Genomic DNA, 14,957 nt, shown 5'->3' with positions numbered 1-14,957 from the left:
CATCATAGCAATAGTCAATCACCAATCACAATTAAGAGCTAAACTTATCATAAATATATAATGTTCTCATATTTATGTGAGTTAAACTTAAAAGAATTATTCCAACAAAATAAACGCAACTATCTATATGCAATTATTGACAAAATATAAACTCATCGTCCTCTCATATCATAAAAGATGAAAAATAATTTACGTATACTGCATGTCCGTATTTTGACTTTCCTTTTTAATTTATTGCTCAATAAGTATCCAACCCAAAACAACATTTAAGCAATTGAGAGAGAGAGAGAGAGAGAGAGAGAGAGAGAGAGAGAGAGGAATGGATGCAACTATTAAGAGTCGAACTCATCACTAATCACAATTGAGAGAGAGAGAGAGAGAGAGAGAGAGAGAGAGAGAGAGAGAGAGAGAGAGAGAGAGAGAGAGAGAGAGGAATGGACGCACCTATTAAGAGTCGAACTCATTACCAATTACAATTAAGGGTCGAACTCATCACAAATATGTAATGTTCTCATATTTATGTGAGTTAAACTTAAAGAGTTATTCCAACAAAATGGACGCAACTATCTATATGCAATTATTGACAAAATATAGACTCATCGTCCTCTCATATCATAAAAGATGAAAAATTAAAAATGAAAAATAATTTAAGTATACCGCATGCCCGTATTTCGACTTTCCTTTTCAATTTTGTTCGTACAGGCCATTAGCTCCATATTATTGCTCAGTACCAAGCATCCAAGTTACCAAGTATCCAACACAAAACAACATTCAAGCAATTGAGAGAGAGAGAGAGAGAGAGAGAGAGAGAGAGAGAGAGGAATGGTGAAACTGAACGGTATTGGGAATATACTTCTACAATCTAAATACATTCTGTAATTTATTGGGGAAGCAAATCAAATACAACGAAGGGGAAGAAAAAAATGCACAACAGGGAACTTTGCTGGTGGCAGTTTCATCTCTCACACGAACAAGGTCCGACCTCAGCCATTCTGACCTGAAACACAAGTCATGTATACTGATAAGCGAACTGACATCGACATTCAGAGGATACAAATCAAGTATATGAAAAACTCTCGTTTCGCAGAAGAGCAAGACCACCAAGCTAGAATTACATGGAACACGTGACACTTACCAGTTATCGACTTGAAAGTGGCTTACAAAAGCTCCAAAACAAGGGCAGATGCACCTCCTCCGCCGTTGCAAATACCAGCAGCACCATATTTCCCGTTCTTCTGCTTCAGTACCTACAATAGGATTGCACTCTGAATAAGGGGTTTGAAAGAAAAAGATATCGTTCGATGGTAAATAATTCCAGGTAAGCTACAACCGAAAGGAGAGGTGCGGGAGAGTAGCAGCAAAAAGTAAATCAGAGCCTATTCATTCTTAAAAGTTTAACATATTCTCTTTTAGTTTAATAGAATAGGAAGTGAAATGTACCCCTAAAAGGGTGACCAAGATACGAGCTCCACTGCAACCAAGAGGATGTCCCAATGCTACAGCTCCACCATGCACATTAACTTTTTCCTGAAATCAGAACAGAAAATGAGTTAAGGAACAAATGCGGATTCCTATGCTGGTAAAAGCCCGACAGAAGGAGTTGAGACTGCTTAATTAAACAAAAATTAAATTGGATTCATTCTAAGCATTCGATCAGAGAGAGAGAACTCACTGGGTTAAGTCCAAGAAGTTTCTGATTTGCAAGAGCCACAACCTGTACACATAAAATCGTTCCAATTAATATTCGCAGCCTTGAGATGCTTTACCCTATTTTAAAGATTGCCACAAATTATGATAGCTTACAGCAAATGCTTCATTAATTTCATAGAAGTCAATTTGAGAAGCTTCCAACCCAGCATTTGAAATAGCTTTTGGAATCGCAAGAGCCGGAGCTGTTGTAAATAGTTCTGGTGCCTGTGCAGTCAATCTCATGTAAGCATATTGGTATGAATGATATGAAAACAAAAATGCACTTTAAAGCTCTACAATCTTGTTCAGATATATAAAACTTCTACAGTACCTGAGCAGCATCGGCATATCCACTGATCTTTGCAATCACTTGTAGCCCAAGCTTTAATACCTTTTCTCCACTCGCTAAAACTAATGCTGCAGCACCATCACTGTTGATGAATGGTGTTTCAAATTTCAGAAAAACTTGCATTGTAAAGACTTATGAAACAAAAAATGAAGGTGGTTCCATCAATTTAAAATCAAACCAATGACAATTTAAGAAGTAAATTTTGTGCTAATTCAAGTAAGCAAATATAAACATCAAATAATTAGATGAAGGTGAATAAATATCAATCATTTAACAGAAACATATACAAACTAATAACCTGATACTAGAAGCATTTCCAGCAGTAACAGAACCTCCACTCTCCTTAAAACTTGGTCGGAGCTTCCGCAATTTGGCAGCGTCAAACTGACATGATAGCAAAGCAAACAATAAGGACGTCTGAGATGGGTAAACTCACGTAATGTGATTCAGATATATCCTAGACTCCGAGTATATGGTATATTTATTACAATCACTTGGCAACATTGGATAATAGACTGGAACTCAAAAATAGTTTGTAGAATGCACTTCCCCACCCCATCTTCCTCTCTAAGCAAATAAAAATGCTGGCTAAACAAACTGCAAATGATAAAAATGAGATATCTCGACTGTGAAGCATCAAAACTATCTACTCTAGCAACTGCATTCCAGTTAGCAGGGGACACCTGATGGACATTTTATATTGTGCAAGAAAAACATAGATATGCCTACGTGTCTGACTGATACAAACATGATTTATTATTACCTTGCCTAGACCTTCATCCTTATCAACAATTGTTGATGGCCTTCCCCTTCCTCCAGAAACTTCAACCGGAACAATTTCCCATGAAAAGGCATCACAGCCTTGGGCAGCAATACCACGCTCGAAGCTCTGAACAGCAAAGTTATCCTGCAGTGGTCACAAACAAATATATGAATAACCTTGTATAATGGTATGCGCTACAGTATTTAAAATGCACAAAAGGACTTATATATTACCTGCTCCTCCCTTGTCACTGAATGCTGCTCAGCACATAATTCAGCGCACACTCCCATGCCATAATCATTGTAGACATCCCACAAACCGTCCTTCAGCATTCCATCAACAAGAGAATCATGTCCAAGTCGAGAACCCTTCCTGCATTTTTTTTTGTATCAAATCAGTGCCTGTCAAAGTTTCATTTAAAGTTCAAAAGAGTCGTGAATCAGAAGAAGTATTAACCTTGCTTCGGCAAAATACTTGGGCACGTTAGACATGCTTTCCATGCCACCAGCCACAACAACGTCATTGATACCCAACTGTATGCTCTGTGCTGCGAGCATAGTAGCTGCAATCATTGAAATTAAATTTGCGTTATTCTAATGTCATCTTTTTTCCTGCGGAAAAACAAATTTTGTCGCCTAAAAACAAAAACAGATTCTAAAAAATGGGTGTTGCACCTTTCAACCCTGATGCGCAGACTTTGTTAACTGCGGTACAGATCACTGAATTAGGGAGTCCTGCACCTAATGCAGCTTGTCTAGCAGGGGCCTGCCCCAAGTTTGCACTGAGAACATTGCCGAAGAAAACTTCTTCTACAAGTGCTGGATCAACATTTGCCCTCTTGAGAGCAGCTGCAGGTTGACATAAAATAATATGTAAAATCAGTCGATGCTACCTACAAAAACTTAAAAAACTAAAAACCGTGAAATAATATCCGCTTAAGTAAGCAGGAGATATTGTGCTCACCCTCAATAGCTATAGACCCAAGCTTGGTGGCAGGTACAGATGAAAGTGCACCCAGAAAACCACCCATCGGTGTTCTTGCAACACCAACGATGCAAACATCTGCATTCAAATCAATAATATTAACCATAGAAAAAAATTTGAAACTTAGATTCTACTGCAGCGCCTTCACCACGTAACCAACAAATATTATGAATTTAGAAAAACATTTAAAAGCAGGGGAAATAAAAACCTCTCGGCTTGATTGAATCGGAACATGCTTCTGCTGCAACTGGAGCCATTGATACAAGCAAATGGAAATCTGCAATAATTACACGGTACTTGGTTAGTGAATCAAACAGAACAACGAAACAGAATACGTGACAGAGTACCATGTCGAATTACAAGTAGAACAAAGCGAAGGCTCGAAATAAACCATCAAATGTTCAAAATTAAGAGGGAAAATTGAAAAGAAACAAACGGCTGTGCTTTTTATTTTCGTTTTACCCCAATTAAATTCTGTTGGTGGACTTTTAAGCTTCATTTAAAAAAAGAAACAAACCGCTTTGCTTTTTAATTTCTTTTTATCCAACTAATCAAAACGCACGTTTAGGCTATAGACTTAAAAATAAGGAAAAAATTGAGTGGCTTCTTCTTCTTCGCGAACCAGAACCAGAACCAAACAGAAACGTCGTCGTTGTCGAGGTAAAATTTTCTCGGTAACTCATTTTCGTCTATAACATCGCCGATTTGGCCGATATTTCCGATATATCTAGCGATAATCGCTGATTTCGGAGATATGGGTGAAAAAATAAGCTTCATACACACACCCTTTCCATCTCGAGCGCTCAAAATTCCGATATATCGAGCAAATTTCGGCCATTTTAACGATAAATAGATTAAACATTCTGGAAAATCGTAGAAAAAAAAGTTTCCCAATTCAATTTCACAGAAAACTAGAAGAGAACCCAGTTTCCATTTTCCCATAAGCAATGCCAAGTTCATTTTTTTTTCTCAGGAAACAAACAGAAAGTGAGTGATTTTTCAATCAGAGCTAGATCTATCATCAGCAAACAAACAAAGCATGCACAAAATCATTATAATTCTTCAAAATTATCGACTAAATCACAGATCCTAATCAATCCAACGACGCAAATGCTAAGAAAAACAAACAGTGTGAAGAACGATCGCACTCTATCCATCGGATGGATGAATCGAGTGAATGGTGAGCTGAGTGAGAGAGAAAAAATCGAGAACGAGAGAGACAGAGAGAATTGTTACCTTTTGGGTTAGGGGTGTTGGTGGGAGGAAGAAGAAGACTGACTGGCAAGTCTCTCTGGATTGGCGTTGGTCAGCTGCAAATGCAAAAGCACGGCTCACGTGTTATTAAATAGCGGGGGGGGGGGGGGGGGGGGGGGGGGGAGAGCGCTCGCGAGCACGTTATAAAGTCAAATTATCAAAATGTCCCTGAACAATGAAGATCCACATTAATAAATTTTTTTTTTTCTTTCTCCTTTTGATTTGATGTGTATTATGTAGTACTTTCCGGATTTGAATTCAATCTTGATCTAAATTGTAAGGATTCTAGAAATCCTCCCATTTTAATTATTTATTGTGCATTATGTGATCACAAATCATTCGATTTTTTTATTTAAAATTAAACGCAAATAGTACCTGACCAAAACTAGTTGTACGATATATGTAAAGATCCTTATGATTCCCACAAAATGAATCCAGGATCCTCTTCCGCAGTTTCCTTCTTGTTTCCCTGGGTAGTTAGTTGATTAGGGGTAGCTACTCAACTGCTAATGTTATCTTTGTTTCTTTAAAATAATAATAAATAAAAAAATAGTAGTGTTATCTTGTGGACAGATGCTAATATTATTAGACGGTAAATCTTGACAACATGTTCAGTAAAACGAAAAACTAACACGACTGATCGTTCATTGGTTATATAATTAAGGAAGTGTACTTAATGCAAATAATTTGTAGTTTCAGTGATTAACAACATTTACATTTGCATCCGAGATCCTAAGTTTTATTCTCATTTTTCTCAATATTGCTTGTATATATATTAAAAAAAAAAAAAAGTGCTTAACAAGTAGTGTTTTCTTATGAATTGTTAAAAAATAAATCTTAATCACACATTCAGTATAAAACTCAATATGGTAACAAAATCGTATTGTTAAGTAAACAGTCCAATAAGAGCACATTGATATTTTCATACTCAATATTTTCTAGGTTGGAAACTTTTTTTTAAGTATTTTTTTTTAGGGAAAAATGCATAACAAGAAGTTTGTTTATTAGATTCTCATGTAGATTATACTTTGGTGGGGAGTAAGATTCTCTTTCCTTTAAATCCTCTCCTTTCAGTCTCCTCCTCTCACTTTTTTTTTTTTCTTCTCTTTTTCTATCTATGAAGAAGTCAACATCAGATGTTAATGTAGTTTATTCATGACCGATCAAAAAAAAAAAATTAGAGAAAATGAGAATTTAAAGGGAAGAAAATCTTACACCGAAGAGTGGTAGTATTGAATAATAATTGTGGAGCTGGCTTTGGGGGCACCAGCCAAAATTGTGATTATTAAATGGGGATTTGTTCCATGTTACATGTGTCACTCTGTGTGTGTGGTTGAGGTGCCAAGTTTGACATTGTTATTTTGTTCGTTGGTGGTGGTGGGAAGTACAAATTGGTCAACTAAGGAGAGCTGATCTAAATTTTGCAGCAGCAAAAGGCTAACATTAATATATGGACCCAGCTTCGCTTCCGGTTCTCGTACATTTTCATCTTTTTCTATTTTGTACGATCACGGTTAAATTATGTTAACATTTTATATTAATTATTTTATAGAGATAATAAGACAAAAAGTAATAGTGATATAAAATATTGACATGGTTTAATCGTGACCGCACAAAATAGGAGGGGATGAAAATGTATAGGAATTGGGAGGGCAGAAAAGCCAGGTCCAAAATATATTCCTTTGGATGGTTTTCGTTGCAGACTAGATGGTAAAATCGATGCAGATGGATTAAATTTTTAATTAAATTTTTTACAATTGCAAAACAAAATATTATTTTTTGTAATGGGTTCAAAACTCAGCATCATTTCCAGAGAGCGGCTGAGCAAGGCTTTGAAGTGGAGTTCTAATGTTCTATGATTCATGATTTTTTGTACATTGATATGTGTAAAACATAATTTGTTAAAGAGTCCTGCTCTCTTAAGATCCTTATTTTAACGACATGTGAGGATCAAATGTATATTAACCACAAGATTATATTAGTTTAAATCCAAATGCTTAAAATATTTAACAACTTAGTAAAGAAAAATAACAAAATGAGTTTTGTAACGGTTCATAGATATTAAGTTGGTTTTTGTCTTATTATCTGTGACATCCCGTCCCGGAAATATCGAAACGCACGTGTGAAATTACAATTTTACCCCTAGTTCGTTTTCGTTTTTTTATTGGTTGTTTTGTGTGTTGTGGCATGTGTTGGGCCACACATACACATTCACACTCACTGTCTCTCTCTATCCCTTGCTCCTGTCTCTGTCCCGTGTCTTTCTCTCTCCCTTCCCATTCACCATAAACGTACGGACAAACACACACTCACTCGAACGTTCACAGATCGAGGAAACCAAGGGCACAGTTGAGCTCGTGAGGTCGAGGGGAACACAGCCATACCATTTTCAGGTGAGAAATACATCGTTTTCACGTCGATTCGACATGGCGGTTTTGAGCACTATTCATGCAAACTTAATCTAGCATGTTTTTGGGATTTTTAAGGTCGTAGGTAGCTTGGTGGTGTCACAAGGAGTCTCGGAGTACTTAGTTGGACGAAATTGGACGTCGGGAAAGCCTGGTTCGAAGTTGGCGGTTTTGGGTTGTGTGGACAGGTATGATCCCGTGAGTTTTAGCCCTTAAAACTTGTATGGATGTGTTCTACTAGTCTAGGGCTTCATTTTGGTTCAAAAATCACGAAAAACGGTTGAGAAACGAGTGAGAAAACACGGTTTACAGGTTTTCCAGTTTTCCGGCGCCGGCGACGGCACCGGAGATTGAACGGAGAAGGTGACGGAATATTCTGTCAAATCTGACGGAATATTCCTCACGGCGTCAGTTGACGCCGTCCGTGTGCACCGCATGTGCCTGCGTGTGGCCGGCGCGTGCGGCGGAGGAAATTTTTTCTAAAAATATGGTTGTGATCCTGAGGTTGTGTAGAGCACGTTGGTATATTCATTTGTCCATTTTGAGCAATGTATGAGAAGTTATTACGAGAAGTTGGTTATGTGCTTTAAAGTTAACGTTTTTATAGTTATTTCGCATATAGGTGACACGTACCCCGAGGACGAGCGTTCGCACTCGAGGCAGGGGGGCTACGACCCTTCCATATACCTGTGAGTGGGCTTTTGTTTTCCGTATATACCTATATACATTTATTTTCCCAGAAATTGTTTAAAAAGGGTTAAGTGTTTTATGCCATACACCATATTATTATCGTTTATGCATCATTGCATACATTAGTAGTGGTATACATATACATATGCATATTTGGTGCTGTGGACGCACAGGTAAGTGCCAGGTAAGTGGTATACATGTTTACATTTCAGTAGTGGTTTGAGATGCTTAGAGAGCTCATAACCTGCACCCCCGGTGTTAGTGCTCCCGCCCAGAGTAGGGCACAGTCCTTCACGTGATGTTCACATCCCGCACCACACGCTCAGCTTGGATCCAAGTTAGGTGCACAGTCCTGTCGTACAGACCACTTTAGGTGGTTTCGACTCGTAGGTGACCCGCGATTATTCGCACAGCCTTCACGTGATCGTAGCACTAGAGCGTATATATGTATTACACCCAGGCCTGTCGTACAGACCACTTTAGGTGGTTCCGACTCGTGGGCAGGTTTAGTTATTGAGTTGAGATTTGAGCTCTATATGCAGCCGTACAGGTCACGTTAGGTGACTCCGGCTGCCAGATGTTATGCTATTGATGTGATTTATACCTGAGCACTTGCATTTCATTATGAGGTTCTGACATGGCATATTCTTGAGCATGATTGGTATACCCTTGAGCATGTTTGGCATATCTATACATACGTATATATGTTTATTTTCTGGGAAGTATACAGGTTTTACGGCGAGGGGTTAGAATGTATTTTGCTAAATGGTTTTCAAAGAGCTTTGTTTTTGCCCACTCACGCTTTTGTTTTTGCGCCCCTCCAGGTTCTAGTTGATTAGCAGTTTCGGTGGTTTCCCAGAGGGCTTGTCCGGCATTTCTGACAGATACTCACCAGCGTAGGGTCACCTTCGGGTGTACTTATGTCGCAACTTTTCTTTTGGACTGCTGTAGTCTTGCTCTGAATTTGTATCTCACTTGCTAGCACTTGTTTTAGTACTTTGCATGCTAGTTTTTAATTATTCGTACCTTTATATTACTACTCTATTAGCTTCCGCACGTGCACATGGTTACGTCACCTTCGTGTGATGGCCAGCACGCCCTGATCTTGGTCGGGGTGTGTCATTATCTCTATAAAAAAATCAATATAAAATGTTAACGTAGTTTAACCATGACCGCATAAAATAAGAGAAAATAAAAATGTATGGAAACTGGGAGGGAAGAGAAGCCGGGTCCAGAATATATTCCTTTGGTTGGTTTTAGTTGCAGACTAGATGGTAATATCGATGCAGATGGATTAAATTTTTTATAATTGCAAAACAAGATATTATTTTTTGTAATGGGTTAAAAACTCAGCATCATTTCTAGAGAGCGACTGAGCGAGGCCTTGAAGTGGAGTTCTAAAGTTCTATAATTCACGATTTTTTTGTACATTGATATGTATAAAACATAATTTGTTAAAGAGTCCTGCTCTCCTAAGATCCTTAGTTTGACAACATATGAGGATCAAATGCATATTAACCACAAGATTATATTAGTTTATATCTAAAGACTTAAAATATTTAACAACTTAGTAAAGAAAAACAACAAAATGAGTTTTGTAGTGGTTCATAGATATTAAGTTGGTTTTGTTTTATTAAGTTGTCAAATATTTTAAGTTTTTAGATCTAAAATAATACAATCTTATGATTAATATGCACTTGGTCGTCACATGTCCTATAATGAGGACCTCATGAGGGCATAAATGATTCGCTAAATACATGAAAAAGTCTACTTTTACATCAATATCATTTAAAATTAATATCAAAAGAAGAAAGATATACAAACATATACTTACATATTACATTTTTAGACACAAATGTCCTAATCAAGTTTACATAATCTAAAATTTCAACTAATTCTTTTTCAATTGATAAAATAACTAATTCATTCAATCTTTCTCGTGACATAGTCGATTAAAGATAAGATTCGAACTTTTAATTTTGAAAACTACTTTCTGCAGAGGCAACTGTAACTCATATGATTAAAAAAATTCTATAAACAAAGACTCAAAGCCTGTAAACTTCTTACTTGAACAAATACAAATTTGTAATATTAATATATACATATAATAAAATACAAATTGGTGGCCCCTCCAAAGTGGAGGTCCTAGGCTACCCACCTATTCTGGCTACCCTCAAGGTTAGCCTTGTTTCCTGGTGGTGTATTATATATAGATTTCGATGGACTTTCATGATCGTTTGAATGCATTAGATTTTGAAGGAGTTTACTTGACTTCCATAGAATTCTTGTGGTTTTGAATAAATGTACATGGATTTTAATAAAGTTTGTGAAACTTTTACCACAGATTTAAATAAAAATTTGTGAATTGTCATCGACTTTTTCATAACCAATTATTAATTAATTCCTATTTTTAAAATTTTATTATTTGAAATGATAACTATGACCATGGTAGTGTGACCATATAAGGTGGTGGCGGCAACGATAGTGGTGGAAGTGCCACATGGTGATTGTCGGCAAGATGATAGTAGTGATGGTGGTGTCATTGGTGGTGGTGGTAATAGTAGTAGTGATTATGGTGGTGGCATGGAGCTAGGGTGGTGGAGGGGTAGGGGTGGGGTAGTGGTGATGATGATGATAGAGTTGGTGGTCATGGTGGCGGTCATGTACGGTGGTGGTGGTGATGTGATATCCCGTCCCTGAAATTAGTATTTTATTAATTTTTAAAGGGTAAATTACACTTTCATACCTCAGGTTTGTGGTCTATTTCAATTCCTTACAACATCTTCAAAACATTTCACTTTCATACCTTAAGTACTATTTTATTTCAAAATAATACATCCGTTACATTTTCCATCAATTGATCCGTTAAGTGCTGACGTGGCTGCCAAATGTATTACACTTGGCAAAAAAAATATTAATTTAAAAAAAAAAAAATACCTTAATCTTCAAAAAAAAAAAAAAAAAAAAAAAAAAAATTCAAAAGCTGCAACCCACCCCCCGCTCATTATTCCTTTCCCCCAAAACCAAAACCCATTAATCCCCCCATCACCCACCCCGCTCATTATTCCTTTCCCCCAAAACCAAAACCCATTAATCCCCCCATCACCCACCCCGCCCATTATTCCTTCCGCAGCCCCTCCTGCCCCCGACGCGCAAACGACCCACTCAAACCCACTTTCCTCCATGACCCACCTCACCCAGAAACCCATCCTCTTCTACACATCCCACTCCTTAAATCCACACCTATTGGGAGGATCTGGGTTGCAGGGAAAGGATATGGATTTTTTTTTTCTTTTATTTTCTGGGTTACAGGTAGTGGGTGCGGAGGAGCACGTGGAGGATGGGTGCACAGTGGGTTTGGGGAAGACGGGAGGGAGAAGAAAGGGTTGATATTTTTTTTTCCTTCTTCTGGGTTGCGGGTTAGGCTCGAGTTGGGGGGGGGGGATAGGAAGATGAGTGTGCGGAGGATAGGTGCGGAGGAGGATGTGGAGGATGGGTGGGAGTGGTTTTGCATTTGGGTTGGAGGGAGGGACAACGAATGGGGATGATGATGAAGGGGATGAGGTTTCGGCAGTGCCCGGGGGGGGGGGGGGATTAATGGGTTTTGGTTTTGGGAGGAAGGAATAATGGGCGGGGGTGGGTTGCAGCTTTTGAATTTTTTTTGTTTTTTTTTTTTTTGAAGATTAAGGTTTTAAAAAAAAAAATTTAATATTTTTTTTGCCACGTGTAATACATTTGGCAGCCACGCCAGCATTTAACGGATCAATGGATGAAAAATGTAACAGAGGTATTATTTTGAAATAAAATAGTACTTAAGGTATGAAAGTGAAATGTTTTGAAGATGTTGTAAGGAATTGAAATAGACCCAAAACCTGAGGTGTGAAAGTGTAATTTACCCATTTTTAAATGTATTACGGAGATTTAATTGAAATTAGTTTGTTAATTCTTCGATTTCGAGAAAAGTGAAGTGAAGGGTATTTTTATCATTTCAAATCTTGACCTTTTTGGTCAACTCTTGAGTTGGTTAGGTATAGTTCGATTCCACGAGCGTGTAGGCAAAAACGGATCTTAATTCCTAGTTAGAACGAAGAAGTTAGAAACGTTTAAAGTAGGGGATATTTTGGTTATTTAGACCTTACCATAAATAGTGGGCTTATACAAGTGGATCCCAGATTCTTGGAGGTTTCCATTTCGGGAAACTTGACCCATAACCCAGAAAACCCACCCAAGAACCACCTTGATTAACCACCGTACGTGGTGGTGCGAGGCCACAAAAACTGACAAAAACCAACAGTGCTCTGGCCACCTTTTTCATTTTTTCGGCGAATCAGCAAAGCGATGGCCAACACCACCACCTGAAACTTGTAAACCATCATCCCAAGAGTAAATCCCAACCAGTCTTGACCTTGTTAGACCACCATAGGCGGCGAATTGACATTGGGAAGCTTTAGGCACCCGTAGGCTATATCGGCAAAATTGACCCTCTTTCGTCCACTTTTGGACTTCGTGACAGGCATAAAACTATTCCTCTTGTTGAGCTCTACCTTCCTATTAATTTTGGTAGAATTTGAAGTTAGTCGAAAAACTGGGTCTTCGATCGTCGGAAACCACCAAGCATGGCAGTGCGTGGGGAAAAGTCAAAATTTATGGATTTTGGACAGCGAGATGTTCTCGATGTCTTGAGCCCATATCTAAAGTCCGTTCGTCATAATTCGATACGATGGTTCTATTATTCAGTTCTTCGGATAATTGTACCATTGCACGATTTATGTAATTGATGACAATTCAACGTTGGATCATCGTGCAATTTTGTGAGCACCCTAGTTATTATTTGTCGGACCTTTGAGAACTTATGGATCGGAAATCCGATGTGTGGATTTTCGTATTGAATAACCTTAGTTTGTTGACTTTAGTGGACCTACTTTAACAATGGTTGATTTTTAGTCAACATGCCCTATTCTAGTGTGTCGTTTGTTTGTAGTTGTTGTTAAGGCTTGATGGAGCTTAGTTGGCTCATCTCGATTTCTCGGTTGATGTGCGTCTCGATTTTCATGCAAGTGGCACTTAGGCTCGGTTTGTGTGTTAGTCTTATTAAGTTTCCTAAATGGGTTTTCGTGTATTGTATTAGGTTCCTTGGAGCAGAGTTGGTGAATCTAGGAGTGCAAATAACCCAGCTGAGTGACTTTAATGTTATGTGATATGGTTATTACCCATGAAATTCCTTGTTATATACTTTGTGGATATAACATGGATTTACAAATGATTTTATGGAAATGTGTGCTACTATGATGTGTTTACTTGATAATGCTATCAGAAATATATATACTTATGATATGTGAGGGCTAGCAGAGGACTGTTAAACCAGTACATGGGCTAATGTGGGATAAAATCGAAATCTACACCATGTAGCAGTGGTACATGGATGGTCCTGCTTGGTTATCCGCAATGGGGGACCATACTTTGGGATCGTGCTTGGTTAAAGCGATGGGCAATCCTTATTACTTAGTTATGGCCATACATACATATTTAGGGGTGAGCATGCTTGGTTAATTCGTAACGGGTGATCATTGCCTATTAGTATTCGTAAGAGTGACTATGCTTGGTTATTCGGCTATGAGGGGTCACTACCTACAATATGGTGTTTTCAGGAGTGGTTTTGCTTGGTTAATCCGCAATGGGGGACCACATCCTGATCTGTTGCCTAATGTAGGCTTAGAATGAATTGTGTCTCTTTATAGCCCTAGATTATTGTTTATTACATATATGAAAGATGAGATTGAAGGCCTGTGTGGCTCAATCTAGAAAGTGATGATTGAATCAAATAGTTTACATGATGATGTTGCCTAAAAGAGAATGATTTTTTGATGTGACTCATTTCTACTCGTAACGAAGAGATGCAATTATGAAAAAGATACCAATCTCATTCCTACACGTGATTGTATTATTTATGATGTGTCATTCCTACACAACTTCGAATTGTGTGATGACTGAATATTATCTTGATAGACATGTGGTGAGATTCGAAATTGAATAACCATTCCTATACGTATTAATGAGGCGTATGGTGGTTAAATTATAATATATGTGGAAATTGGACCCTTGTGATTACTCAAAAATGATGACAGGCGAGTGGTGAGTCACAATCTGAAGAGAATGACGAAATAATATTGACGGTGATCACATTGACGGTTGATACGGTATACAGAATCCTGTGTGGACGTAGCACTACTTTTACATTTAATCATTTGATGTTATTTATATTCGCATAGATGATATTATTGTCACTCACACAAGCTTTGCAGCTTATCCGGATTTTGCTTTGCCCGGTACGCCATTCCGACTGTGTAGGGTTATTTTGTAGATTAACGGGTAACGGTTTTAGGAGAAGATTGCAGGGTGTAGCTGTTGTGGGTAGTGCACTTGAGAGTAGGTATTGCCACCCTTTGTTGTAAGTTATTCCACTGATGCTCTGATGTATATTATACGTATGAATCTAAGTGACTCTATATATTTTATATTGTACCGCTACTGTCATACTGTTGCGCATCGATTCCGAGCGTATCTTGGAATCAAGACGTGATAGGTGACATTGTGGTGAAAGTAGTGGTATTGATGGTCGTTGCATTTTGGTGAGTAGTGGAATATAGCATTAGAAATTAAAAAAAAAAAAAATGCAATCCTGCAAAATCTTACAAGGAGAGGTTGAATTTGCAATGACAAAAAACTTCCTACAAAAGCACTCAAAATCCATCAAAATCTATGACTTTTTAAAATCCTTCAAAATCATTGAAATTTCAATGCACCTAAATTTATGTGGACT

At 37.9% G+C, this 14,957-nt stretch overlaps 1 protein-coding gene across 1 annotated transcript; it reads right to left on the bottom strand.

Moving 5' to 3' along the window:
- Nucleotides 1-823: 823 nt before the first annotated feature.
- Nucleotides 824-5,146, bottom strand: LOC137708063 (acetyl-CoA acetyltransferase 2). Its single transcript, XM_068447046.2, has 14 exons — nt 5,022-5,146; nt 3,994-4,062; nt 3,765-3,863; nt 3,476-3,649; nt 3,258-3,363; nt 3,035-3,173; nt 2,802-2,945; nt 2,337-2,422; nt 2,021-2,120; nt 1,804-1,914; nt 1,673-1,714; nt 1,441-1,527; nt 1,136-1,247; nt 824-997 (listed from the first exon to the last, which is right to left on the bottom strand). Exons 2-13 carry the CDS (start codon nt 4,040-4,042, stop codon nt 1,158-1,160), a joined length of 1,227 nt encoding a protein of 408 aa, XP_068303147.2. The 5' UTR covers nt 4,043-4,062; nt 5,022-5,146; the 3' UTR covers nt 824-997; nt 1,136-1,157.
- Between the last annotated feature and the right edge of the window lie 9,811 nt (nt 5,147-14,957).

Source organism: Pyrus communis, chromosome 17 (genome assembly GCF_041283825.1).
Source record: "Pyrus communis isolate YQ-2024b chromosome 17, ASM4128382v1, whole genome shotgun sequence".
In the NCBI taxonomy this organism is placed as follows: Eukaryota; Viridiplantae; Streptophyta; class Magnoliopsida; order Rosales; family Rosaceae; genus Pyrus; species Pyrus communis.
Note: the sequence above shows the minus strand (reverse complement) of the source record. Positions and strands in the feature narration are given on the sequence as shown.